Below are 24,536 nucleotides of genomic sequence, written 5' to 3'. Positions count from 1 at the left end.
TGGGTTTCATGAGTCAGGAAAAGGGAAGATTTTCTGTTATGCAGTTAATTGATATTCCCCAGAGTTCTTTTTTCCCCATTTCCATAGCTGCTAGGCTTTTATAATATTGCTTTTCATATTTCTGATAAGAATTCTGCTGAAAGAGGGGATGTGATTAAGAGAAGAAAAAGGGAAAGATTCACATTCCCTTATTTTACTCATTGACCGTCCCAAAGCTTTTAGGGTGTATACAACAATCAATAATTAGGAAAGAAAGCTGGATGCACACTACTTTGAATTCTGGGTCTCTCCTCTTCCATGGCAATTTATTGGGTATCATGTGCTCTTACAGAATCCCACAGATACAGCTTGTAATTCCTATGACACAGATAGTTTGCAATTCTTCATAATGCATAAATCGTTTAAGCATTCAGTACATCGAGGTTCATGAGAATTGGTAATTGGTCTTGTGAAACTGTAGCAGTGCCTCCCAGGGATATAAAAGTGTTTACACCCACCCACACAGCACGAGGAGGAAAATGACTGTGCTGGCTTGGTTTTCTTGTAACAGTCCAGTGACATGGCTTCCTCATTGCCGGTGAGCTACATTTAAAGAACCTGCTCCAAAGTAAGACTAGTCTTATGGATAAAAAAAATTTACTTAAGCTGTTTCTTTCCTAGACAAATGGGAGTCTAGTTTGGATATAGCTTGCAAAAGATGCTGGATCTTTTGATTTTTCTATGCTAGTAAAACTTGGAGCTCTGACCTATAATATTTAGTACATGATTTTTCTGGGGTATGGAAAAATATGCTCTATCACCTAATGTGATGTCTTTAACCCTCTGTGTAAATGGTGCACTTTAAAAAACCAAGTCTACTGTTAAATAGATATTTCTTTATTAACATAATGACAAAGAGATTATATAATATCAATTAAAGAGACAGAATGTGACTGGGTTTACTGCTGCCTTTGTCTTGAAGCAAGAGAAGGGCTCATCCTAGAAATCATCACCTTTCTTTCTAGGGGAAGAGGAGGACGTGACCCTGGAAAAAACTTCTGAGTATTTACCCAACTGGAGATCTGGGCTGTCAGATCCAAATGGTCCCATTGCAATCCTTTTTTCCCGGGTGGTGCGTAGATCTTTGACAAGTGATGAGTGACCTCTGCTTCGTATGTTCAGGCTGAGGACTGGACTCTGTAACCAGGGATTCGGTGTGCGGGGCCTCACAGGCTGAAGAGAAACATTAACACATGAGTGCATATGCCAAACATGTGGGCTCACGTGAACAACAGACCCAAAGAGAAAGCCTCTTCAGCTATGGTTTATCAGAACAGCTCTATGAACTACTATGATACATAAGAAAATAGAATCTATGTGTTCCAGACCTGCCTTTTTTGACTCAGTCAGGAGCCTAATGTGGAGAACACACCTGAATTTCCCACCCAAGAAGACTTGAGCATCTGTATGGTGATCTTTAGGGTCAGCCTCTGTTTCCTATGCCTTTATTACTATGCAGAATAGCAGCAACTATAGGGCACGCTTGTAGCTATGACTAAAGAGCCTTATTCCTGGGATGTGTTAAGGAGGTGAATTCACTCAGGGTGAACAGCCCCGGGGGACACAGCACTACTCTATTTCAACTCCTTAAGCCAATGAAGTGATGGCCAGAGTAGCTTGTACCTAGGTTTAAGCATCCCCAGGAGTCTCAATAGTTCTGATATCAATACAAGTTTCTGTATTACTCCATGGAATAATAATAGGGATAGCCTCATTCCCACATGAATTCTTAGCTTAGGGCAAAAGTATGGAAGCCCATTTACCAGGACTAAATACTTAAATATTATACATCAAGCCAGCAAACTGTTAAGTAAAATACATTCTATCATCTACCTTGACAAGGAGATCAGGCCTGAATTGGGAGTTTTTAGATTCTTTGGAGTTCTTTACCAGAACATGGAGGCATAGGAAAGCCAACCTACACACAGTCCACCCATCTCTTTCCATTCCCGGCCCCATTCCACACTGTGAGGACCTCACACATACACCTGGGAACACTTCAGACTACATGTCCAAGCTCTGTTCACATAGCCCTGTTGGCTCCACTTTGAGTCTAAGTGTACACATGCTTGCAATGCTGACCCCTCTGGGAAGACAGCTCAGTTCACCCTCGCCCTAAAAACGGGCAAGGAATTCCAGAGTTTTGGTTACCCAGAGAGTGTGGTCTACAAGGCAGGGTATGTGTGCTAGTCGGGCATGCCCATTTGGCCCCACAGACTCTTTGTCCTAGGAGGAGGCACGTGGCCGGAGGTCAGAGCTGAGCCCGCCAACGCTGAGGCCCCGGGACAGGGGTCCTGCCTGCTCTAGTGTGTCACTGGTCAGGTTACTGCTAGCCATCCTGACAAAAGACTGCCTCGCAGGAAAATCTCCTACCGTCCACAGTGCCCACTAAGCTGGTGATGTGACACAGGTTGATAAGAACATGTCCCATGGTGCCCCACACTGAATTGGTAATGGAGGAAAAACAAAGGGAAATATACAGGGCCAGAAGCTAGTTTATGGAAAATTCTAATCATCACATGCATAAAATTATAAAAGAAGGATTTAGTTCTCACTTAATGCCTAGTCAAAAAAGGGCTCTCCTGATAATGCAGCATTATAAATGCACCGCACATTTTTCTTTTTTGATAGGAATCAAGCAAAATAGAATGTATCAAAATTGTGTATCATATCTATATATCTACATATAGATATATATACCTCTTCTGTTAAATAAATAGAAAAAATTTTATTATGAATTTAATGGGATTATTTCTGATTTTTATATTTGATTATTTATTTTAATTAATTTCAAATGCCTAATACCAGAGTTTGATATATGCCCACTCACACATTTGCAGAAATACCATGCCTCTTATATTTCTTATTTCACAAATAACATAATTTCAGCTACATGTTCTATTGCATGCTAGTTAAATAATAAGAACCAACCTATTATTTATTACCTTGTGTTTCATTAGTTTTTAAAAAATGGATAAATCAATTATAATGGACCATTTCATTTTAATTTTGACTTTCAAGATATATTCCTCTATCAATTATTTTTATTATACTCTTTGAATATTATACTTGAAATGAAAAAATGAAGTCATGATACAAAGTAAGTCTAACCTGCACACAAATGTTTGTAGCAGCTTTATTCATAATCACCAAAAAACTAGAAGCACCCAAGATGTCCTTCGAAAGGTGAGTGGAAATAACCAACTGTGGTACATCCATACTATGGAAAAGTATTCAAAGATAAGAAATGAGCTATCACGCCACAAAAAAAATGTGTGAACTTCCTTAAATAAGTATTGCTAAGTGAAAGAGCCAACCTGAAAAGGCTACACATGATTTTAATTATATGACATTCTGGAAATGCAAAACTATAGACAAAAAGACCAGTGATAATGTTAATGTCAAGTTCCTTTGATTTTTTGTTTGTTTGTTTGTTTAAAGGGAATTACACTGATTTTAAAAGAAAAGAGAAGAGCAAGGCAAGCAAAGATTAGAGATCAGGAAAAATGAGATGAGTTAGGGAAAGTTTGTGGTTTAAAAAAACACCATATTTTTAATTGCACAAGCGATACATGTTCAATGTAGAAAACCCAGAACATAAATATAAACAAAGAAGAAGAAAATAAAACTAACCTGGAATCCCATCACCTAAAGGTAATTACTGTTAAATTTTGCGATGTAAAGACTCCCAAACTTTTTTCAGTAGCATGTATGACTAGATACACACATACATATCCCCCAAGTGGGATCCTACTGTAGTATTTATTGTCTGCTTCTTTCCCACTCATGATATAGTAAGAGCATTATTCCATGCCATTAAATTGTACTTCTGAAAACGGTTATTAATAGCTGTTTTTGTAGTGAGAACCAAATAGAGCCACAGGAAAAGTGATGAAATTTAAGATGAGTCAGGCTCCAAAATGTGCCTCCCAGTTCACAAGGGAAATTAGAAGACAGTCAGCCACAATATTCTTTGAAAACAAACAAACAAAAATATTCTTTGAGGAAATCACTGAATGTTGAAGAAAGAAAAGGATGAGGTCACAGGAAAGACTGGGAGGAGGAGATATTTGCACAGGGTGTGGAAAAGACAAATGTGTAGCCCTCCTTGAGCTGAGCACAGTATCTCTCTGCTTTGAGAGCAGAGAAGCACAGCTCATCCCCCAGTTCGCGGCAAAAATGTGTCCGTTGTATACTGAAAACCACTCTTAGAAAAGGCAATTAAAGCTTCTATTGACCCGGGGCATCTGATATCAGGGACGTGCCAGCACACATACCGCTTACGTTATCAATTAGGAAGAGGGCTTCCCATCTGCTGTCCCTTCCTCCAAATGTTGCAGCCCTAGATTAGGTCACAGGACTTGGAAGGAAAACATCAGTTGGTTTCAGCCCCTACTCTGGCCCTTGGCCAGGTAACTTTGTGCAGAGCAGAGCAGTACCTCACACAAAGGCTTTGTCAGATATGGTCCCAACTTACTCAAACTTCTACAGGGCATATGCAAAAATAATCTAATCTCCCCCTCCCACAAGGTCACTGCGCAATTCAAGAACTTCTCTGCCTCTCCCATTCCTAATTCCTCTGAAGTAGGCCAGTGCCGCACAAGTCATCATATAGGTCATAAAGGGCTTTGCTCCATAAATTATTATAGTTACCATTTTTTAAGTGTTTAGCTCTGCACCAAACCCTGTGTTAAGTGCCTTACATGCATTATTCTATCCTCACAACAACCCTAAGAAGTAGGTTCAATTTTTATTCCCATTTTGCAGATGAGATTACTGAGACCTGAGAGAATAATCTAACTGAGCTAATGCCACATATAAGTGGGAGGGACTAAATTCTGGTTGGTGTTTCCCAGTAAACATTTTCCTGTGCACCTTCTGTGTGAAAAGCAGTGTGCTAAAAGCAAGAGAAAAAAGGCATAAGGAAACACTTTCCTTGAAGGATTTATAGACTAGAAAGTTTAGGAAGAAATATGACAAGTACATAATCCCACAATATAGGCACAATGTGCTAAATTCAGGTAAAAAGGTCAAAGTTCTCTTGATTAGAAAGATGGGAGAGCCTTTGGGGGAGGAGATGGAATGTAAAATGGACTTTAATAAGGGTTTTGACAAAAGATGATTGGGAGACAGCATTTAGGAGAAGAGCATGAATAAAGGTATGGAGAAGAACAAAGGCAAGGAACAGCGAATAGTCTAACTTGTAGAAGTAATATTTAGGGGAGCTGTGGCTGGTAAGGCTGTAACACTATTTGACTTCAGTACCTAACTGAAGGGCTTGCAGTGCTCAGTGGGATGCACAGATGGATTTTGATTAGGGTGATGGCACATTTGGGGCCACAACTTGATAAAATTAATGTTGTATCTACCTGTGTTATGAATTGGCATAGGGAGAGATTAAAGAGACTAGTTGAAAGGCTACTTGTAATTGCGAAAGAAAAGGGGCTATGTAATAAACTTGATAAGCTATTAGGGCGCTACATGGTGGACCTGATGAGCTCAGTGACCAAAAGTAACCACACAGGATGTTTTGATCATAAATTCCTAACTGGCAGACCATGGCAGGCAGTCGCCATCTAGGCAAAACTCCGCCTTTACCTTAAGTGAGTGAGCCCTGTCCATTGTTATGCATCTACAATAACATACCTTTGAAATGTCAGAGTAATTTTCTTTTCTAGACCCCTGGAAGGCACAACCCCCCTCACCAGAACACAAGACCATAGAACTCCTAATTGTTATCTTGTTTCCTGCATTCCAACTTTATAGCCTGTAAATGTTAAATGTTAACTATCCTGTACCCACCAATGTAAAAGAAGTGTTTCTCCATTTTGCTTTTTATTCAGTCCTAGAGATTTCCCCACTTTGCTTTGTCCCGCCTCCTTAATTGACCACCAATGGATTTCATATAACTGTCTTTACATCTCCTCCTTTAATTCTAATGTATAAAATAAGCTGCAAAACTGCCATTCTGCAGAGTATTTTTTCAATCCGTTGAGGTCTTGCTTCCAGGCATGTCCTCAAAATTTGGCTCAAATAAACTCTTACAAGACTTTTCTATATTCTGGACATTCTTTCATTGACACAATAAACCTGGGTTTCTGAGCCTCAATACTACTGACGTTTTGGTTCCAATAATTATGCATTGGGGGGTGGGAGCTGTCCTTTGCATTATGGCTGTTTCGTAGCATCTCTGGCTTCTGTCCATTAGATGTTATAACATCTCCCCGTCAGCCCACAACCGAAGTGTTTCCTGGGGAGGCAAAATCACCCCCAGTTTAGGACCACTATAATAGACCACGTGAGAAACAAAAAAGGGTGGATGTGACACATGGGTAGGGATAAAATCTAAAAATTTTGGCAAGTGTTTGGATAAAAGTGTGACTGAGAAAGAGTACTGAGAGAAACAGAACCACAGAAAAGGCCCTAGAGGCCATGTACTCTAATATGTTCATAATTGCTTGCAACATTGTACATTTTTTTTGGAGGGAGTTTGATGAAACCTATCAATAATAACAAAAATTATCTTGCGTTTTGACTCAGCAATTCCATTCCTAGGAATTTATCTTAAATGATTCAAATAAAAACAAGTAATCTTTATGACAAAACAAAGTTACGTGAGACAGTGACCATGTTGTTCTTAACAATGGCACCCCCATGCCCCACCACAGTGCCTGTTAAATGAGAGATCCACATTTAAGAGATCGATTTAAAATTCAGAGGTGAGATTGAAGATTCTGGAGAGAAGTTCCGTGTTTCCCCAAAAATAAGACCTAACGGGACAATCAGCTCTAATGTGTCTTTTGGAGCAAAAATTAATATAAGACCTGCTCTTATATTATAAAATTAATATAAGACCTGGTATAATATAATATCATGTAAAATATAATGTATACTATAATATAAACATCAGGTCTTGTATTAATTTTTGCTCCGAAAGACGCATTAGAACTAATTGTCCCGCTAGGTCTCATTTTCAGGGAAACAGGGTTGTAGCTAATGAAACAAAATCCTAGAAGGGGTGGGAAGGGCAGATAACAATAATGCAAGTAGAAAAGTTCATAAATGCTTTTTCAGAGAGAAGGCAACGACTGTGAGAATTTGTAATGGACACAGAGAAGTTAGGCAGAGGAACTTACATAGGGCGTCAATCGATGACGTCATCTGCAGTGTAAGGAGGGCCTGGTGGACCCAAGGTTTGAAAGAAATCTCGAAGTTTGTCTGAAGGCGTTCATTGAAAACAAGATTTGTGCACTTTCTGTGCAAAACTGCTGCATAACATGCTCTTCAGAAATGAGGACGTCCTGGGTAACTGCAATATGCGAAAGACTAGAAGGAATGAAGTAGCCAGTTTTCTTTCTCTTTAAGTCCCCAGCAACTTGATTTTTAAATTGCCCTGTAAACATGGAATCCTTGTTAATTTTGCATGGACTCCGCCGCCCTGACGTGAAGCCAGGCATTTAAATTCAGGTACCTTTTGCTCACACAGCAAGCGAAAGGCTCCGGGTGGAAGGGTGGTGGGCGTGGCCAACCCTGAGGCGGCTGGAGGCCCGCCCCCTTCCCAGAGTACAGTGCAGCCGCAACGTGCGTGCGCCCGTCTCGCTTGCTGCCGCCGGGTTCCGTGGAGGGTTGGATCATGGACGGACTCCGAGCTGGTGCAGGGCTGTTGAGGCGCGGGCGGCTGAGACGCCGGCGCCAGCCGCAGCCACATAGCGGGTCAGTGCTGGCCCTGCCCTTGAGGCCCAGGAAGATCCGAAGGCAGCTGAGAAGAAGTGTTGCGTCCCGCATGGCCGCGCTGAGGGCCCAGACGCTGCCAAGCGAGGACTCGGAGGACTCGAGGGTGGAGTCAACAGTGGACGATCCCGGGGACTCGCTGCCTGGTGGAGCGACGGCCACCCCAGATGCAGCTCGGCAAGAGCCGTACGGCCAACTCGGTCCTGCAGAGCTGCTGGAAGGCTCGCCCGCGGCCCGCTCTCTGCAGACCCCGCCATCGCGCCTGGTGCCGGCTTCGGCGCAGACCGCGCGCCTGGTGGAGGTGCCCGCCGCACCCACCCGCGTGGCGGAGACCTCGGCCCTGCTGTGCTCTGCCCAGCACTTGGCGGCTGCCCCACCGTCCGTGACCCCTGCGACGCTGTCGGGGCCGCAGGTGGATAGCACGGGCGGGGAGCTGACCTGGGACTCGCCGCTACAGCGCGTCTTGGCGGAGCTGAACAGCATCCCCAGTAGCCGGCGGCGGGCGGCGCGCCTCTTCGAGTGGCTCATCGCTCCCATGCCACCCGATCATTTCTACCGGCGTCTGTGGGAGCGGGAGGCGGTGCTCGTACGGCGGCAGGACCACACCTACTACCAGGGTCTTTTCTCTACGGCGGATCTGGACTCCATCCTGCGCAATGAGGATGTGCAGTTCAGCCAGCACCTGGATGCCGCGCGCTACCTAAACGGGCAGCGCGAGACCTTGAACCCGCCAGGCCGCGCCCTGCCCTCCGCCGCTTGGTCCCTATACCAGGCCGGCTGCTCCCTTCGCCTTCTTTGTCCGCAGGCTTTCTCGACCACCGTGTGGCAGGTTTTGGCTGTGCTCCAGGAGCAGTTTGGAAGTATGGCAGGCTCCAACGTTTACCTCACGCCCCCCAACTCGCAGGGCTTTGCCCCCCACTACGACGACATAGAGGCTTTTGTGCTACAGTTGGAAGGTAGGAAACTCTGGCGTGTCTACCGACCCCGCGTCCCGACTGAGGAACTGGCCCTGACATCCAGCCCTAACTTCAGCCAGGACGACCTCGGTGAGCCGGTGCTGCAGACCGTGCTGGAACCTGGAGATTTGCTCTATTTTCCTCGGGGCTTCATTCACCAAGCCGAATGCCAGGATGGAGTGCACTCTCTGCACCTCACCTTGTCCACGTACCAGCGCAATACCTGGGGCGACTTCCTGGAGGCCGTACTGCCTCTGGCAGTGCAGGCTGCAATGGAAGAAAACGTGGAGTTTCGTAGGGGTCTGCCCAGAGACTTTATGGATTACATGGGGGCCCAGCATTCGGATTCCAAGGATCCGCGAAGAACCGCTTTCATGGAGAAGGTGCGGGTCTTGGTTGCCCGCTTGGGACACTTTGCCCCTGTCGATGCTGTGGCTGACCAGCGAGCCAAAGATTTTATCCACGATTCTATGCCTCCTGTGCTGACTGATAGGGAGAGAGCACTAAGTGTTTATGGGCTCCCAATTCGCTGGGAGGCTGGAGAACCTGTGAACGTGGGGGCCCAGTTGACAACAGAAACAGAAGTGCACATGCTTCAGGATGGGATAGCTCGGCTGGTGGGTGAGGGAGACCATTTGTTTCTCTATTATACAGTGGAAAACTCTCGCGTTTACCATCTGGAAGAGCCCAAGTGCTTGGAGATATACCCCCAGCAAGCTGACGCTGTGGAACTCTTGCTCCGCTCCTATCCAGAGTTTGTGAGAGTAGGGGACCTACCCTGTGACAGTGTGGAGGAACAACTTTCCTTGGCAACCATGTTATATGACAAAGGGCTGCTGCTCACCAAGATGCCTCTTACCTGAAGGAGTTTCTTGTTGATTGCTGGAAACAAGGCAGTAGTGTGATTCCTACCACCACTACCTTGTTTTTGGAAAAACTCACGTTCTTACCTTGATAATCATCAGTGAGCTCACATTTACCTTTAAGACTGCTTCAATGTCACAGAGTTCAGATGGTCTTCTAGGAACCACCACCTCATCTAGGCGCAAAAGTAAAAGCAGAAGTTGAAGGTGGAAAAACGGAGCTGTTTCTGCAGAAGTAACCTTGATCCCTGATCATTTCAGAGTACCAACTTCATCATCACCCTCAGGCTTTCGTGTACTGTGTAGCACTTGCTGTGTCATTCTGCTTGAGACATTAGAAGTTTTTATTTGGAATTTGCATCCTTCATTTGAGTTCTCTTTCATCAGTTTGGGGGAGGGTTGGGGTCAGTATCCTGTTTGTTACTGTGAGTTTGTATGAATGTTAGAAAAGTTATTAAAATGCCAAAGAATGTTTCCCTTTTTTAAGGCTAGATTATTAATGTGGCATGGCTTGAAGGAATGTGGGAGGGGGGAGGAAGATAGGGAAAATCTATAATGGCTGAGATGAAAGGTAAATTGGGGTAGTTGTAGGATTGGGGCCAATTCTATAACTTGAGGGGTTTAAAATTTATTCATTTTAATCATGCTACTTGAACCCCAAACAGCACAATCCTATTAGAAAAGTTATGATAGAGCTTAAGAGTATGTTATGTTTTTGCTCAGTGCTTGCTTGCATCAGTGCCTGGCGCAGCTCCCAAAGAGGCAGGCAGCATGTCTCCTAGTTGTGCTATCATAGGCCTCAGTCAGCCATCATGGTAGTATGCTGGCCATGAGGGAAGGCTGGTGTTCAAGTTACTTTCCACTCTCATTTTTTTCTGGCAGTTGGAAGAAACTTCCCCATATCTGGCAAGTGAATTTTCTCATGGTTGGTGGAAAAGAGCCTGGTGTACCAGAGAGAGCACTGGACTTGGAACCAGAAGACCTGGGTTTGGGGTGGTGGCTGGTAGGCAGCTGGCTGAATGACCTGAGGCTGCTGCTACGCCTGGGCACACAGATTTTGTAAGTATATATTGGCACAGCTTGAGGGCTGCACCTCATCATTTAGGTTTCATTTGGAACTTTTAAGATCCTATCACCATAACTAATAGGTTCAGTTATATAAGGTTGAGAACTTTACAAAGTCTTTCTTTTAAAGTGAAACTATAAATGTACATAAAATAAAAACGATAGCTCTCCCTACAACCCCACTTTCCAGAGGTAACCACTATCAAAGGGTAAGCCTACAGGGCTTTTTTGGGGGTGCTTTTACAGTAGTTTTTGTTTTGTTTTATGCTTAACTTTCTTCTAATATGTCATTTTTTTACCTAACTTTCAAATCAGTTCAAATATAACTCCCTCATTTTTTTTTAAGGGACAAAATAGCAAATAAATAAATCTGGGGGACAGGGGAGCAGGAAGAAAAATTACAGGAAGACTGAAAGGATGGTGCCCAAGAAGGAAAGGAGATTTAGCCTTAGCTGGCTCTCATCCTGTAGGGCTCACGGCTAGTCCGAAACATCCAGATCCTGGAAAAAGGCTTGTTAAAAGTTAAGGCATAAGACAACCCTAGAAAACCTACCCTGAAAAGTTGTTTGAAGAAAAGTATGGAGTTTCAGTGGTTTTTGCCCTTCTTTGGGTTGCAAGTAAACATGTTTTGCTTCCTCCTTCACTTTTCTTATTTCTGACTCAATCTTGAATATTTTCTGCGTCAGCAAGTCCTTTTGGTTTAGTGTTTGAATCTAGATTGAACAAATGATGTTGAAAAAAACAACTGCACTAGGCTGTAAATCATCAAAAAGCATTAATAAAATAACTTATCGCATCATCCTTATCAGTATTACGTGGTACATAAATGCCTGAGAGCGTTGTTCTCTTGTGATACTGGTTGGACATTTTTACACCTGTTAATGAAAAATTTACTTTAGTTTTTTGGGCATGATGAAAGGAATCTGCTAAGAAATGCTTAGTGTGAAGCTGGTTTTGATAATTATATGAAGAAAGAATCTTTTACATATTTAAAGTCCTTTTCCTTCTATTCCTTCATCTCCTCTAATAACTTTGAAAAATTAGAACCACCTGTTCAGCTAGAGTGTTGTTGTTGTTTTGGGGGAAAGAGCCCAGATTAGGAACTAAGGAAAATTTAAAAGTTAAAAGAAAACCTAGGAGGCCAGCTCCAATCCCTCATTCCTTTATTATGCCTATCTGCGAAAGAAAAATGAAGAACTTGGGTGTAGGGGCTGGGGGGGAGAAAATGGGAAGGGAAGAAAACAATATTTCAGAAACAACAAACCCTGATTTTGAAGCCTACTTGATAGAACTAATAGGATTGTTGTTTTGTCTTTTTACCAATAGGATTTTATAATCCTATCTTGCACAGATGTTTTGTATCTTCAAATGATACGGTATCCATGTCTAGGATTGTAGAAAGTATTTCTGTGATGGGGAAAAGAGTATGTACATGCTTAGGAGGAAAAGGGGTCTGAAGAACTCGTGAGAGCCCTGAATTTTCTCTTGAAAACACAGCTTGCACTTATCTACCCTGTTCTTGATCTTCTGATGCATTTCTTGGTTTCCTTCATCTTCTAAGTTAAGTACCTTCATTGCCTGGTGAATTTCCCTGAAAGATAAGAAGGACTTCTTAGGTTGTTCTCCCCATCCTTAAAAAAAAGCATGGGGCTGGCAAATAACGACTTGGGAATCAGACAAGAATCCTAAATCCTAATACTAGCTATGCGGTTTTGCTGAGCCTTATCTGCAAAAATGGTATGATGCTTCGCTTGTAGGGATGTTGTGTAGTTTTTGAGATGATATATTTGAAGATACTAATAGGTACCATTTATTGCACATCTTTATGACAGGTACTAAAGATGTCGCTATCTTGTTAGTCATTAACACAAACCTATAAAATAGACTTATCATCTGCATTTGTTATATGAAAAAAATGGGCTCAGAGTTGAACTTACTGAGGCTCACATAGCTAGTGCAATGCAGGCCTGAGCTGGAATTCAAACCCTGGTCTTTTTTACTCTAAAGCCTGTTATCACAGTAGGCACTTGATAAATGTTAGTTGAATAATGAATAATTTAAAACAACCTGGAGAATAGGTGCGTGAACTATATAAGCTTGACTTTCAATCTAATTTAGGTCAGTTTTTATGTCACCTACTTGGCCCAGGTGAGCTTTTGCTTTTACAGCTATTAGGCAGCCTGGAAAGGCAGGGATATATTCTGTTAACAAGGGTGGAGAGTTGGCAGTGCAGCAGATCATGGAAGGAACCAGAGATTTAGTGCTTACTTTACAACAGCATCATGGTTTTCTAGGAGCAGCACGTCTAGGAAGGTGTCCCTGACCCGATCCCCTTGAAGTTTGAGGGCTAGGATGCTACGGCAAGCTTCTAGTCGCACACCTGGTGACTTTTCATAGTGGATAGCCCAGAGCAGGACGTCTGTCAGCTGGGGACTCACTTGGCCAATCTGTCCCAAAGCTGCAGAGATGAGAGGGCAGCATGTTCCACTGTCACTTAAGAATGAGCTGGCTATATCCTAGCCTCCAGAAATGGCCTCCATAATAAGGTATAGGCAGTCACCGGCTGTATTAATTACTGCAAATGCTAAACCAAGTCTTTATTTTGTTTGTATCTTCCTTTTTAGATGATAATCATCATTGGAATTTCAGGGATAAGTTTGAGTAGGACATTATCTCCAAAGGATTCCTAGGAGGGGTGTTTCATCCCATTCTTGCCAATTTACCTATATATGTAGGGATGAGATACAGGACAGATAACTCAAGGCCAGCCTAGTCAAAGCAGGGTGATGGGGAAAGGAGGCACAATCATTTCACAGGTTTACCTAGGGCCGATTCTGCTGGGGACCTGCCAAAGACTGTCAAAGAGAAATAATGCCAAAGATCCTTAGAAGGAAGCTAGGAAGATTTGAGGGCAGGATTTTAAGTCTGTAACCATCTTGAATGTGGTCTGACTTTTACAGAGTCCTATAGTTGAAACCTCCAGAGAAAGCCAGTGTATTCAACAGTGGATACCTACTTGGAACTGGACGAGACAGTTAACAGGGACTGTCTTGTCAGCCCTTTGCCTTAACAAGTTTAACATTGACCTGGACTCAGGATCCTTAACTAAAAATTAAAAAGAAAAAAATCTACTTTCTCAGCTAAGGAACTTCTGAGCAGGTGTGATCACCCCTCCCTTACACTCCGCCCCCTTCCTAGAGAGTGGGGATCATCTCTACTAGCATGTGGGAACGTATTTAAGGTTGAGTTGCTGGGGCCACTCTGTCATACCTCGAATGGCAAAGGCCTTGATTTTCCAGTAAGGATCTCTCTGTATCAGATTCAGAAGGCATTTAAGAACCTGGGATAGATAAAAGGCAGAGTTGAATGGAGTGGACCAGAGCAAGAATGAACCAGAGACAGGGACCCCTCTTGTCTCTAAAATGTACTATAACTAAAAAATGACATATTACTTCTAGTGACAAATGAGCTGGAGCCTGAAGCACTAGCCTGCACACACAGTATGTTACCTGAACTATCTTATACCTGTAAATTGATTTTCTCAGCTCACAGGTCTATGTATGGCCATGCAGGCTTTTGAATACCTACATCAGGTTTTCCCCTAATATTAGTAACATGGGATTATAACTCCATTCCCTGGAGTTGAAGCTGAAGTCCACAACTGAGGTGAGAACAGGATTCAGGGATGCGCTCTAGAGTGAGGTGGGATGTCTGGGAGCTAAATGTGGTCCTAACTGATTGGTGTGGCCTATATACCCCTCACCTTCACTGGTTCTGATCTCTCTATGTCCCCACAGAATGGTGAGTGTATTATGTACAACAAGGGAAGCTCAGGGTAATGCCCTCTTCTGGTTAATCAGGTAAGATGGAAATGTTTCCTTGACTCACCATCGTATTACGGATCTGCAGGGCACCTGCTGCCAAACAGGCTGCCCGCCGAACTGCCATGAAGTCATCAGAGAAGCAGTCCAGGAAGCTTGGCAGAAGCTTGGCGGTCATGAGCTTAAGCGCACCAATCAGGGACAGGGCTTCCACACGCTCTTGGGAATTTCCTTGACCCAGCTTGATTCTATAAGGCATAGGTGCTTGTATTTTCCCTCAAACTTTTGGTGATTCCACCCCCGACCCTGCACTAATGATGAAATCCAATCTCTACAGGCTCTCCATTATCCATTCCTATCCTTTCCTAATTGGCCTTATGTCAACTGTTTTATTGACTGGAATCCCTGTTTATCTAGCATGTGCTAGGCACGAAACTATGTTGAATGACTAAAAGGAAACTTTCAACATGCACCCCTTACTGCAGTCAAATTCTTTTTACTGCCTTCGCGTGTGCCATGCTCATTTCTGCATTTGGCGCCCAACTTGGAATGTCTTTTCCTCTCTGCAAACATAGTCATATCCATCGTCGTTTAAACTTGACTTTACTAGATTTTGCCTGTATAATCAAAATCATGTCATACTTTTGGACTGTTAGGGCCTGCCCCACAGTCACAAGCTAGCAGGCAGTCAAGGTCTCCTGGCTCTTCGGGAACGCTGCTTATTAGACAGCCAATTCCGTACCAGGCTAGCAGTCAAGGTCTCCCGGCTTCTTGGGATGTTGAGTGTATGGGAGTAGGCCAGCAGGGCCTGCCAGATAGTTCTCACAAAATGTGCTTTGTTTGCTGTACCTATATCACCTCGCTTCTCTGCCTGTGTGCAGAGCGCTACCCCTCTGGACGGCCGCCACTGGAGACTCTCCCCGGTCTCTAAGTCTCAATAAACCTATGTTCCACACTCAGCCACCTGGTGTGTTCTTTGGGCTTGCAGCTTCTCGGGCACAAATCTTGGAACAACTGGGACTCAGTCCTCACAGGACTCTTTCAGACATTTAGTGGGCACTCGATTCTTGACCGCATTATTGTCCGCAGGTTCTGTTAACTTTTTGTTTTATTTTAAAAAATAATCCTGCAGTGGAACCCAGTACAATGCTGAGCATATACAAATGAGCAGCTCAACGAATGCTAATTGCCTGGCTCCCAAGGGCCCCTGAGCACTTAAGAATAGAAATGTTTTTGTCTTACGTTGACTAGGTTTACCTGATCATGTCATGCACCTCTTTCCCAAGACTCATTTGCCCCAGAGCTTGGGCAGCTGCTTGTCTTACGTCCTTACTCCAGTCACTCCACATCAGCTGGATCAACTTATGTTTTATATCCTGTAAATAGGTGTAATGATTAGCTACCATTTATTGAACATCAGTTTTGTATTTGGCACTGTGCAAAGAGTTTTTACCCATCACTTAATCCTCCCAAACAATACAATGAGGCAGATATTACTATTTACAGATGACAAAATGGAGGCTCAGATTTACTTACTTGCCCAAGGTTAACTGACTGAGTGCTGGAGAACTAGGTCTGTTTTCCAAGCTCATGTTTTAAACTGTACTGTGTTGGGGCCAATGTAACTGTACTTGAGAGACTTAATATTTGAAGGTGACACATTATTAATAGGGTAACCAACTCATCCCAGTTTGCCTGGGATTTTCCTGGGCTTAATACTAAAAGTCCTGTGTCTTGGACAAACCAGGACAATTGGCCACCTGTATTACTAGTACTTCTCTGAGAAAGGAAAAGACACAGACTACTACAGTTATAGTTGATGATTGTGTGAATGTCCACGCTACTCTCCCTGCCTGAAAACTCCCTTTTTCACCCCTATGTAGTACTTGATGTTTTCTACTTTTCTTTTAGGATTTAGCTCAAAAAGCATCTCAGTGAACTCTCCTCTGTCCTCTGTAAGCATAGGAAAATCCCACAACACCTTACAACTGCTTCTGTTATAGCTATTAGAACATTTACCAAGTGAATACACACTATCCGCATTCTCAGTGTTAGCCTAGTGCCTAGCGTGTAGGATGTGGTCAGAAACTGCGATGAGTGAGCGATGGACAGACCGCTGTTCTTAATTCCAGCAGTCTGATTTGACGTTCTCATCTTTACTCCAGCCCCTGCTTGCTCTACATATCTTTACTTTCAGTTGGCAATCCTGAGGAGGTGAATGTGTAAATAAATCGGATGTTAAAATGATATTATGAAATGCAGAGTCTGACTGAGTTGACCCAGGTGACATTTGGGACTTCTCACAAGTTCCCGGGTGATGGCTGAACTGGTCCAGGACTTTAGCAGCAGGGTACAATAGCAGTTGAGGCAGAATTAATTCAGACTAAAATGTCTTCAGGTGATTATACTAAGTGGCCATATTTTGTGCTTCCCACATCAAAATGTGAGGGTCAAAAGAGTGGAGAGTATTCACTTCTTAGGGAATGGTAACATCCTGGGCTATTTTGGAGATACTCAGTGTTATAAGGAAAAGATACAGTGACACAGGAAGAAGCGAAAAATCCCATTTGGACACGAAGATGATTCAAAAATAATGGCGAGAAGGAGATGAGGTGAAAGCCTACATGACGGTCAGGGTTTCCTTTGTCTGGAAGTCCCCCTTCAGTTCTCTCCAAGTCGCTCAGTTACCCCACATTCCTTCATAGAACTTGAACTGGTAAGTTCAACACGTACTAGCCTCCCTCGGAAAAGTTGAGGAGAGTACCTTACATTTACATGTATCACTTGTTCTTGACTCATTTGCGTATGTTAGTCTTACTCTGTCCATTTTTTGAAAGTAGGGACTGTTGTATACCTTCTGTATGTGTGCTGAACACTCAGCCAACAAAGACACCAGTGTACTTGGATTGTTGGGTACTTGAAGTTAGTGCTTAAACTATCTGTGACGAAGGACCGATTTTTGAGCAAGAAAAATGTCATTGATACATCGTACAATGATATTGAGGCTATGTCAAATTACTATACAATTTTTTAAACTCAGGCTTTTTGCTTATTTCATTGTGGGTGGGTTATAAACAGTTTGTGGACCGCCACCACGCTGATAAGCTGTGGCTTAAGTCACAGACATGTTGGCATTTGAAGGTAATTCTGGGTTAGGAGTAAAAGGTAGCAATGTGGGGGACAGAAATCTGTTTGGCAAGAATGAGATACCAGATAGCAGCAAAAAGTGGAAAGTCTCCCTAGCCCAGTTTTTCTTAGATTTTCTGTCCTGGAAACACAGAAAGAGGAGGCTTACCAAACAGACATTTCCACAGATCCGCGAGAGAGCCCGGCAGGCCATAATCCGGTCCTTCCATTGATGGCTGTTCAGCTCCACAGCAAGCATGGTGTGAATTAGGGTCTGAGGAAATAGAAGATTTGTATGGATATTCATTATCACTTTTAGAAATGCTAGAACCTCAAACAACTTCCATCCTAACATGGCACCCAACATAATGTCACAGTACATGAGATACCCATCCCTAACAGAGTGGGTTTATAAAATATGGAGCACTCTTCCGTTAAGCTAATTAACTGCAGGGATCATGAATCAGGGAACAAAGTACAGATTTTGTAATCTGAACAGAAAACCAGGGCCTTCTCTTCCTGACTTTATTTTTACCCCTAAAATGACTTGTATGTGCCTCAATCCTTGTTTCACGTTTCTGCTGAAAGTAAACACAATTGTAGGTCTGTGGTTTTCCAGGGTAAACTTATAGCAGAAGCAGATTCTACACATCACAACTCTTCTTGCATACACAGAAGCCATCTGCAACCTGCTTTTCTCACTTTCCTCTCAGCTAGCTGTTGTTCCTCTAACCCTGTATACACACCTACACCCCAGTTCAACCACACTTGGTCCACTTTTACCTAGGCTTGAGATCATCCTACCTGCATTTTTGATTCCTTACATGCACTGACCTCAAAGACCCAATTGTTCCCCCAAACTGGGTTTCTTTTTCTGACCCTGTAATGGACACATACTGTCTTCCCACTGAGATGGCTCAGGAGCAGGCAGGACTGCTGCTCAGTGTCCTCGTCCTTCTTGTTAAACATCTGATGGAGGATCTTCTTAATCACGGGGTAAGTGGCAGCACCTTCCAGAGCCAAGCACTGAGCTGCAGCCCAGCTATTTACGCTGTCACCTGCCACGGGGGTGAAAAAAGGAGACCTGGATGGCGACCTGATCTCCCCGCAGAGAGAACAGCCTTCGGGTTGGTTAACTCACTTCCCTGTGAGTTAACTGCCGGTTAACTCATTTCCCTGTGCTCTTCTCAGTCTAGAAATCCAATCCCATATTTAAACCTTATTTAAATGGATCATATCAAGGTAAAATATAGACTGAAAATCTTAACTTGAAAAGTTAATCCTAAAAAGTTCTTACTCCTGTTAGCTAACAGCAGTAAGGCACTTCTGAGTAAGGCCAGCAGTAAAGCCTGGCTGAGAGAGACAGTTGTTCCTCCCCCTAGAGATGGGAAAGTCTGGAGTGGATAGAAGCTTTCGTAAGACAGACGGAACAAGTTGAGTGTCTGTGCAGAAGGCCCAACCAGTCAGCCAGTGGTCCCGATCTATCTCCACCCCCTCCTCCTTCCCCTCCCCCAGCCCCCAGACGAGGAATAGGCACATCTCTTAGTATTCTAGTTAGGCACCTCAGGTTTATCACTTGAAAGAACTTTGTGCTTGTATTCAAGTATGCATGTGGACAACGCCTGTAAATTAATGTGCAAAAATAGAAGCATGATATGTTCAAGTGGTGAGTTTTTAATTTTCTGGAAGTATTCTTTGATATTGTTACATCATCTTTTCAATGAAAAGAAAATATACTTGGGTGAAAGGGCATGGTTTCTAAGTAAATGGAACCATCTATGAAACGCTTAGCCCAGGTACCACTAGGTGGCAGTGTATCTATTTTGTAAAAGTACCTAGTAAGAAAAGTAATTTTTGAATGTTCTAACATAAACACAAACCCAGTACGGTAGACATTAGAGCATGATAGTGAAGAGGAAAGGATTAGGAAAAGCTGATGGTAAGATGTCCTCTCTTTACCCCGTATCCCCAGGTCAGAAGTAATGGAGTTACTCACCCTTCGAAAGGACAGTCTGCATGATGTCCCGGGCACGGGGATTATGTGACTGTAGAGCGTATTGGCATAGCGCGGCTGCCACCTGCACATTGACATTCTTGTCACAAAGAGCAGCCTCCAGGGCGGGCTGTAGGACCTCTGGCAAGTCCTGGATCGGCGGGGCTTTCACAGTCTCCTCGTCTGTGATCAAAAGAGCGCTAGGGAAGAGGGTGCTAGTAGCCTGCTTTTCTCGGAAACACAGCTTCCTTCCCATAGCCACATGGCGGCCGGCCTCGGTCTCAGTTGCAGGTTCTTACCGCTACTTCATTAGCGTTTAGCTGAGCCCTTACAATGCGCAGGATTTTGTGGCTCACTTCTGTGCTGGATATGCTAGTTCCCAGGCTTTATCATCTGGCCTCTAAAAAGCTATACTCAAGCCAAAGAAGAATGTTTCCAGCTAGGCTATGGTGACCTTCACCATTAGTTTGAGTGATGAAAACCGATTTACCCTATAGATTTTTGCATTTTTAATAATAGCAATTATATTTAGGTAGTGCTTTGCCATTTATATAGTGTTTTCATATTCATCTCATTCAGTCTTCCAACCTTACTGCAGAGCTCACCTGAAATATATGCATTTCAGGAGTCTTGGTTTAAACAATCAGACTCACAAGACTATCATAGGCCACACATAGCACCGATCTTCAGATGGACATGGAATGGGAGCAGTTTGCCAACAGGGCAGCATCAGGCACTCCTTTGGGCCAGAGTTCTTGAGGCCGCTTTATAGCATTCCACGGAGCCTTCTGGGGACAGCACAGGAGCATGGAATCCATTCTGGATACAAATCTTATATTCCACAGGAGTTAGTATCTCTTATAACTCAGTAGATAAAATTCTAGGGTCCCCAAAGGGCAGGCCTGTTATAAGTCATGGAAACCCAAAGGATGGTGCCCCCTTGGATTTATATTTCATTTATAATTCTTACTAGTCCAAATGTAACTGATCAATCAGGGTTCATTTTTATCACAAGCAATATTGCCTATAAAGATAATTTCTGTTCTTATCAGGTTATCAGGGCAAAAAGGAGGCATTTAACTAAAGCTCTAATTCTCAAGTAGAAAGGGAAGGGTTTTGTGAACCTTTTGTCCACAGTTATCCTCATTTTATAGATAAGAAATTTGAAACTCAGAGTTCACTGACTTCCCAGGAAGTGGTAGAGCTGGGCCTGTGTCTAAGATTTGAGGATCTCTAGTCTGTCCTTTCTACTCCGCTTCTATGCCATCTGTTAAGAAGGGGCTAGATGGAAATAGGGGAATGATAGGAGTCAATTGAGTATTTCAAGAAGTAATGAGTAAGATCATTTTGGGGGGCGGGGGAAGGTGTGGGGAGGAAATAAGACAAATCAAAATCTAGACACCCAGCGCATGTGAAAGATCACAGGAAAGGCGTAGTTCTGGGGGAAGACAAAGGTGTGGTTTGTAAGTATGTGGAAGATTTGGGAATAAGATTATAATATCTATTGCTGCCTATTAAAGGTTTTCTCTGTGCCAGGCACTATAAATACATCATCCCATTTAATACCCAAGGAAATAAGTGGTTACTTTTTTTTTTTTTTAATGTACATGTGTGGACACATTTATACCAGGGACACCAAACCAAGTCTGGGTGGGGGGGCAGGGAAGACTCCTCAGAGGAGGTGACACCTTAACTGAAAATTGAAGGGCAAGTATAGAAGTTAATCAGGTGAAGAGAGAAAGGAAGAGTTTTCCAGCAGAGGGAGCAGCAAATTTGAAAACTTGGAGGGAAAATGCCCATATCTAGAACTCCATAGACAGGAAATGAGTGAAATGAAACTTTAAATACCTGACAATTTTGTTGAGTTAAAATTAGTCCCTGCCATTAAAGAGTTCCTTGCCTGGTAGGGATGGCAGAGAAGTAAACATAATTATGACAGAGTGACAAATATTAGAACAGGAATAATATTGGGATGCTACCAGCCCCAGAGAAGGAAAAAGTGTCAGCCCAGGCGTCACATAAAAGGTGATATATGAGAGGGCACTTAAGAGATAAGTACCTAAGAGTCAGCTGGTTTTATGTCCTTCCAGTAGCATTTATAGTTTCCATTATCTGGGTTCTGTGTCTTGTTAAAACAGCTCCTCAGTAGATTACAATTCTGTATTAGTACCTGTTTTCGCTAACTGAAGGAAATCTGAAGAGGATTTTCACTTTTATGAAAAACAGACATTACCGTACAATGCAGGTCTTCTGTAAAAGCGAAGTGGCATAACGGGAACTTTCAGGAAGTGGGGGATAATTCTTCACTTTACACCACTTCGGCTTACAAATGGTTTCATAGTAACGCTCTGCTTTCGGATAGTGGGGGAAACCTGTCCATAGTGTTCTTAAGCAGTCTGTCTGGCTCTCACCTGAGTCCCCCTGGCTGATAGCAATCCGGGGCCGTTCTAAAGCAGCTGTGGCACATGTGACAATGGCTTGGATCCGAATATCATCATGTATATCCGCCAAGCTCCGCAGCAAACCTTCTATTGTCTTATAGTGCCACTCGATGACTATGCCACCGGGAGGGAAATAAGAAGAAAACCACCTGATTAGGGTTAGATATTGTGCTACAAGCAGGTGACAAGAAGTCCTCTTCCCCCCAGGACAATTCAAGCAAAAAAACAAAACATTAGCTCAGAAGAATAAAGGGCCCCAGAGATAGGATCCTTATGGAAGTTATTTCTCTGATCATCCATGTGATCATCCTCTTGGTCAGTTCCCAAACAAAACTACCCCCAATCCCATCCTATATTCTATCTCTCTTTGCTTAAATAACTTTTCATTGTTACCATCTGGAAAATAGAGGGCAATAAAACATAGTTGTTAAGGGCACATTTTTATCAGACATACCTGGTTTGGAATCACAGTTATTAGCTCTGTGACCTTGGATACGTTACTTAATCTGTCTAAGCTTAAGATTTTTCACTTGTAAAATGGGAATAATACTAGATCCTACCATATTGAGTGACTGAATATTAAATGAGTTAACTGGACAAAGTTTAGCAAAATAAGTGGCAAGATAATAAGGGCTCAAATATTAATGATTGTGGTTATCATTAGGTTTCCTTGCCTTTGAGGGCTCTTCCATTTGGTTTTCAAGGTCTTCCTCATTTTATTGCTAACTGCTGTCTTTGCAGGTATCAAGCTTTTATTTCAGTGCTCCCACCATTTGTAGTTGTTCCCTACTAGTAGCTTTTACTCAGTATCTCTTTTTCAATCCTTTTTGTTTATCTGACCCAGTTTGTACAAGATGGTTCGCCTCTTTTTCCTGCACTGACTAAACTCATTTCTCATGTTCTGGAAAGGCAGCAGCTCTTGAGTCCTCAACTCTTGTAGCTTTCAGCATTCCTTACTAGGATGTTACTCTGCTCCAGGCACTCCCATATCTTCGAAGGCAAAGTAGGTATGTAATCCCAACTCCAAAAATGAATTTTGGAGAGGGGTGGTTTATACCAAGACAATACCATTTCTTTTGGTCACTACATTTCCATTCCTCGGGCAGCATAGTTCATCCTTCCCTTCATGTATCATTTATTGAGCATAAAGTTTCGGAGCTCAGTAAGTTAGGGTCCCTGCCTATAAAGAGTTCTCAATGTAGTGAGTTTACACAAATTACCGAAGTAAAACCTGCCCATGCAAAAAGCATCCAGATACATGCCAACTAGCATTGTGTGAGAGGCTCTTATCTAGTCTATCCTTGATGAGGCAACCAGATGTTTGTTCCGTAAGAGACAGATGGACTTTCCCTCAATTTGATTGAGAAACTAGTCCAAGGTCAGAACCTCCTCCCTCACTGATATCTCTGGGCGCTTCCCCACCCACAGCCCCTTTACTCACTTAGACCCCAGGCAGTCTTCCATTCCTTTAGCATCCTCCGCAGGACCACCAGTTTCCAAGCCACATCTTCCTTCATCGATTCTGCCTGCGTCTTCAGTTTCCTGCTCTTACTAGACACATCCTCCTCACCCACCTGCAGCAGCAGATGCTTGGCCGGGGTGGGCAAGGCAGTCCAGCGCAGGGCTCCTTTCACAGGCCTGCAAGCTGTGCATTGAGACGGTAGGAGATATTCTCACCCCACTGCCCTAGGCCCTGTGTTTTCAGCTAGCATCACATTCCTGTTCCTGACTAAGAGCAAGGCAAAACGAAATTCTTGAGAGCAAATGTTCCTGTGATCATCTAGGGAAATGAGTACAAGACCCATGAGGAGTTATGAAAAGTCCTGACTACAGACATGATAAAGCCGTGATGCTGGGGGAGAAAAGCTGAGATACTTACAAATCTTTTTATAAGTTTAATAAATCTTTAGGAACATAAATATGTTTACATGTAACAGGGTTTGCTCATAAAATTCAATATTTGATATATTACAATTTAAAGTAGAGTGTAATTGGCCATTAATTCCTAATGTATTGTTTTCTTTTTACTGTTTTTAATTTTGGAAGAGGAATGGTGCTACAAGCTGCTAAATTTTAAAGATTTTAGCATTTTTGAGTTTTTCCTAATTATGACAAATAACAGTTGGAAATTTAAGAACAGAAGAAAATAGGGAAATATAGTTGTTATATAAAAATAGTTACAGTTGTTATGTTTTCTAGACTTAATGTTCTCCCTGGTGTCACATTCAGAAAGCCTCTTTCTCAGAAGAGTAGTTGTATAGAAAAGGAGAAGGCAAAACAGATAAAAAAAATTTCCAGATCACTAAATTCATCATTTGCTACATTGCTTCTCAGTTCCATGTTCTAATCTGTCACTATCAGCTATTTGTTTCTTCTAAGATGTCATTCTAACTCCAACACATTTAGATTTGCTCTGAATCAATTCTTTCCTTTGAAGAAGGATGGCAATAGTATTTCTTTCTTCTAATGTGAATGAAGTCTCTGTGACTCCAGGGCAGTTT

At 42.9% G+C, this 24,536-nt stretch overlaps 3 protein-coding genes across 3 annotated transcripts in view; 2 read left to right on the top strand and 1 right to left on the bottom strand.

The window, feature by feature from the left end:
- Positions 1–506: 506 nt before the first annotated feature.
- Positions 507–24,536, bottom strand: part of HEATR4 (HEAT repeat containing 4) — a 55,152-nt gene continuing 31,122 nt past the window's right edge. Inside the window, exons 5-17 of the mRNA XM_033106857.1 lie at positions 23,477–23,680; positions 22,006–22,149; positions 19,598–19,759; positions 18,499–18,659; positions 17,771–17,875; positions 15,733–15,851; positions 14,543–14,723; positions 13,925–13,994; positions 12,923–13,112; positions 12,167–12,245; positions 11,208–11,367; positions 9,707–9,765; positions 507–1,212 (exon numbers count right to left, since the gene is read on the bottom strand). Of these exons, the coding sequence (XP_032962748.1) occupies positions 979–1,212; positions 9,707–9,765; positions 11,208–11,367; positions 12,167–12,245; positions 12,923–13,112; positions 13,925–13,994; positions 14,543–14,723; positions 15,733–15,851; positions 17,771–17,875; positions 18,499–18,659; positions 19,598–19,759; positions 22,006–22,149; positions 23,477–23,680 (1,868 nt within the window). The 3' untranslated portion in view covers positions 507–978. The remainder of the gene's footprint in view (positions 1,213–9,706; positions 9,766–11,207; positions 11,368–12,166; positions 12,246–12,922; positions 13,113–13,924; positions 13,995–14,542; positions 14,724–15,732; positions 15,852–17,770; positions 17,876–18,498; positions 18,660–19,597; positions 19,760–22,005; positions 22,150–23,476; positions 23,681–24,536) is intronic.
- RIOX1 (ribosomal oxygenase 1) lies at positions 7,605–10,057 on the top strand. Its single transcript, XM_033106858.1, has one exon. The coding sequence runs from the start codon at positions 7,673–7,675 to the stop codon at positions 9,587–9,589; it is 1,917 nt and encodes a 638-aa protein (XP_032962749.1). The 5' UTR covers positions 7,605–7,672; the 3' UTR covers positions 9,590–10,057.
- LOC117022754 (acyl-coenzyme A thioesterase 1) overlaps positions 10,385–24,536 on the top strand; it is a 36,811-nt gene continuing 22,659 nt past the window's right edge. The window contains exon 1 of the mRNA XM_033106859.1: positions 10,385–10,648. Within this exon, the coding sequence (XP_032962750.1) occupies positions 10,410–10,648 (239 nt within the window). The 5' untranslated portion in view covers positions 10,385–10,409. The remainder of the gene's footprint in view (positions 10,649–24,536) is intronic.

Source organism: Rhinolophus ferrumequinum, chromosome 6 (genome assembly GCF_004115265.2).
Source record: "Rhinolophus ferrumequinum isolate MPI-CBG mRhiFer1 chromosome 6, mRhiFer1_v1.p, whole genome shotgun sequence".
NCBI lineage: Eukaryota > Metazoa > Chordata > Mammalia > Chiroptera > Rhinolophidae > Rhinolophus > Rhinolophus ferrumequinum.
Note: the sequence above shows the minus strand (reverse complement) of the source record. Positions and strands in the feature narration are given on the sequence as shown.

Excerpts from the sequence above, each read along its gene's own strand:
- RIOX1 (XM_033106858.1), top strand. The coding sequence starts at position 7,673 with ATGGACGGACTCCGAGCTGGTGCAGGGCTGTTGAGGCGCGGGCGGCTG.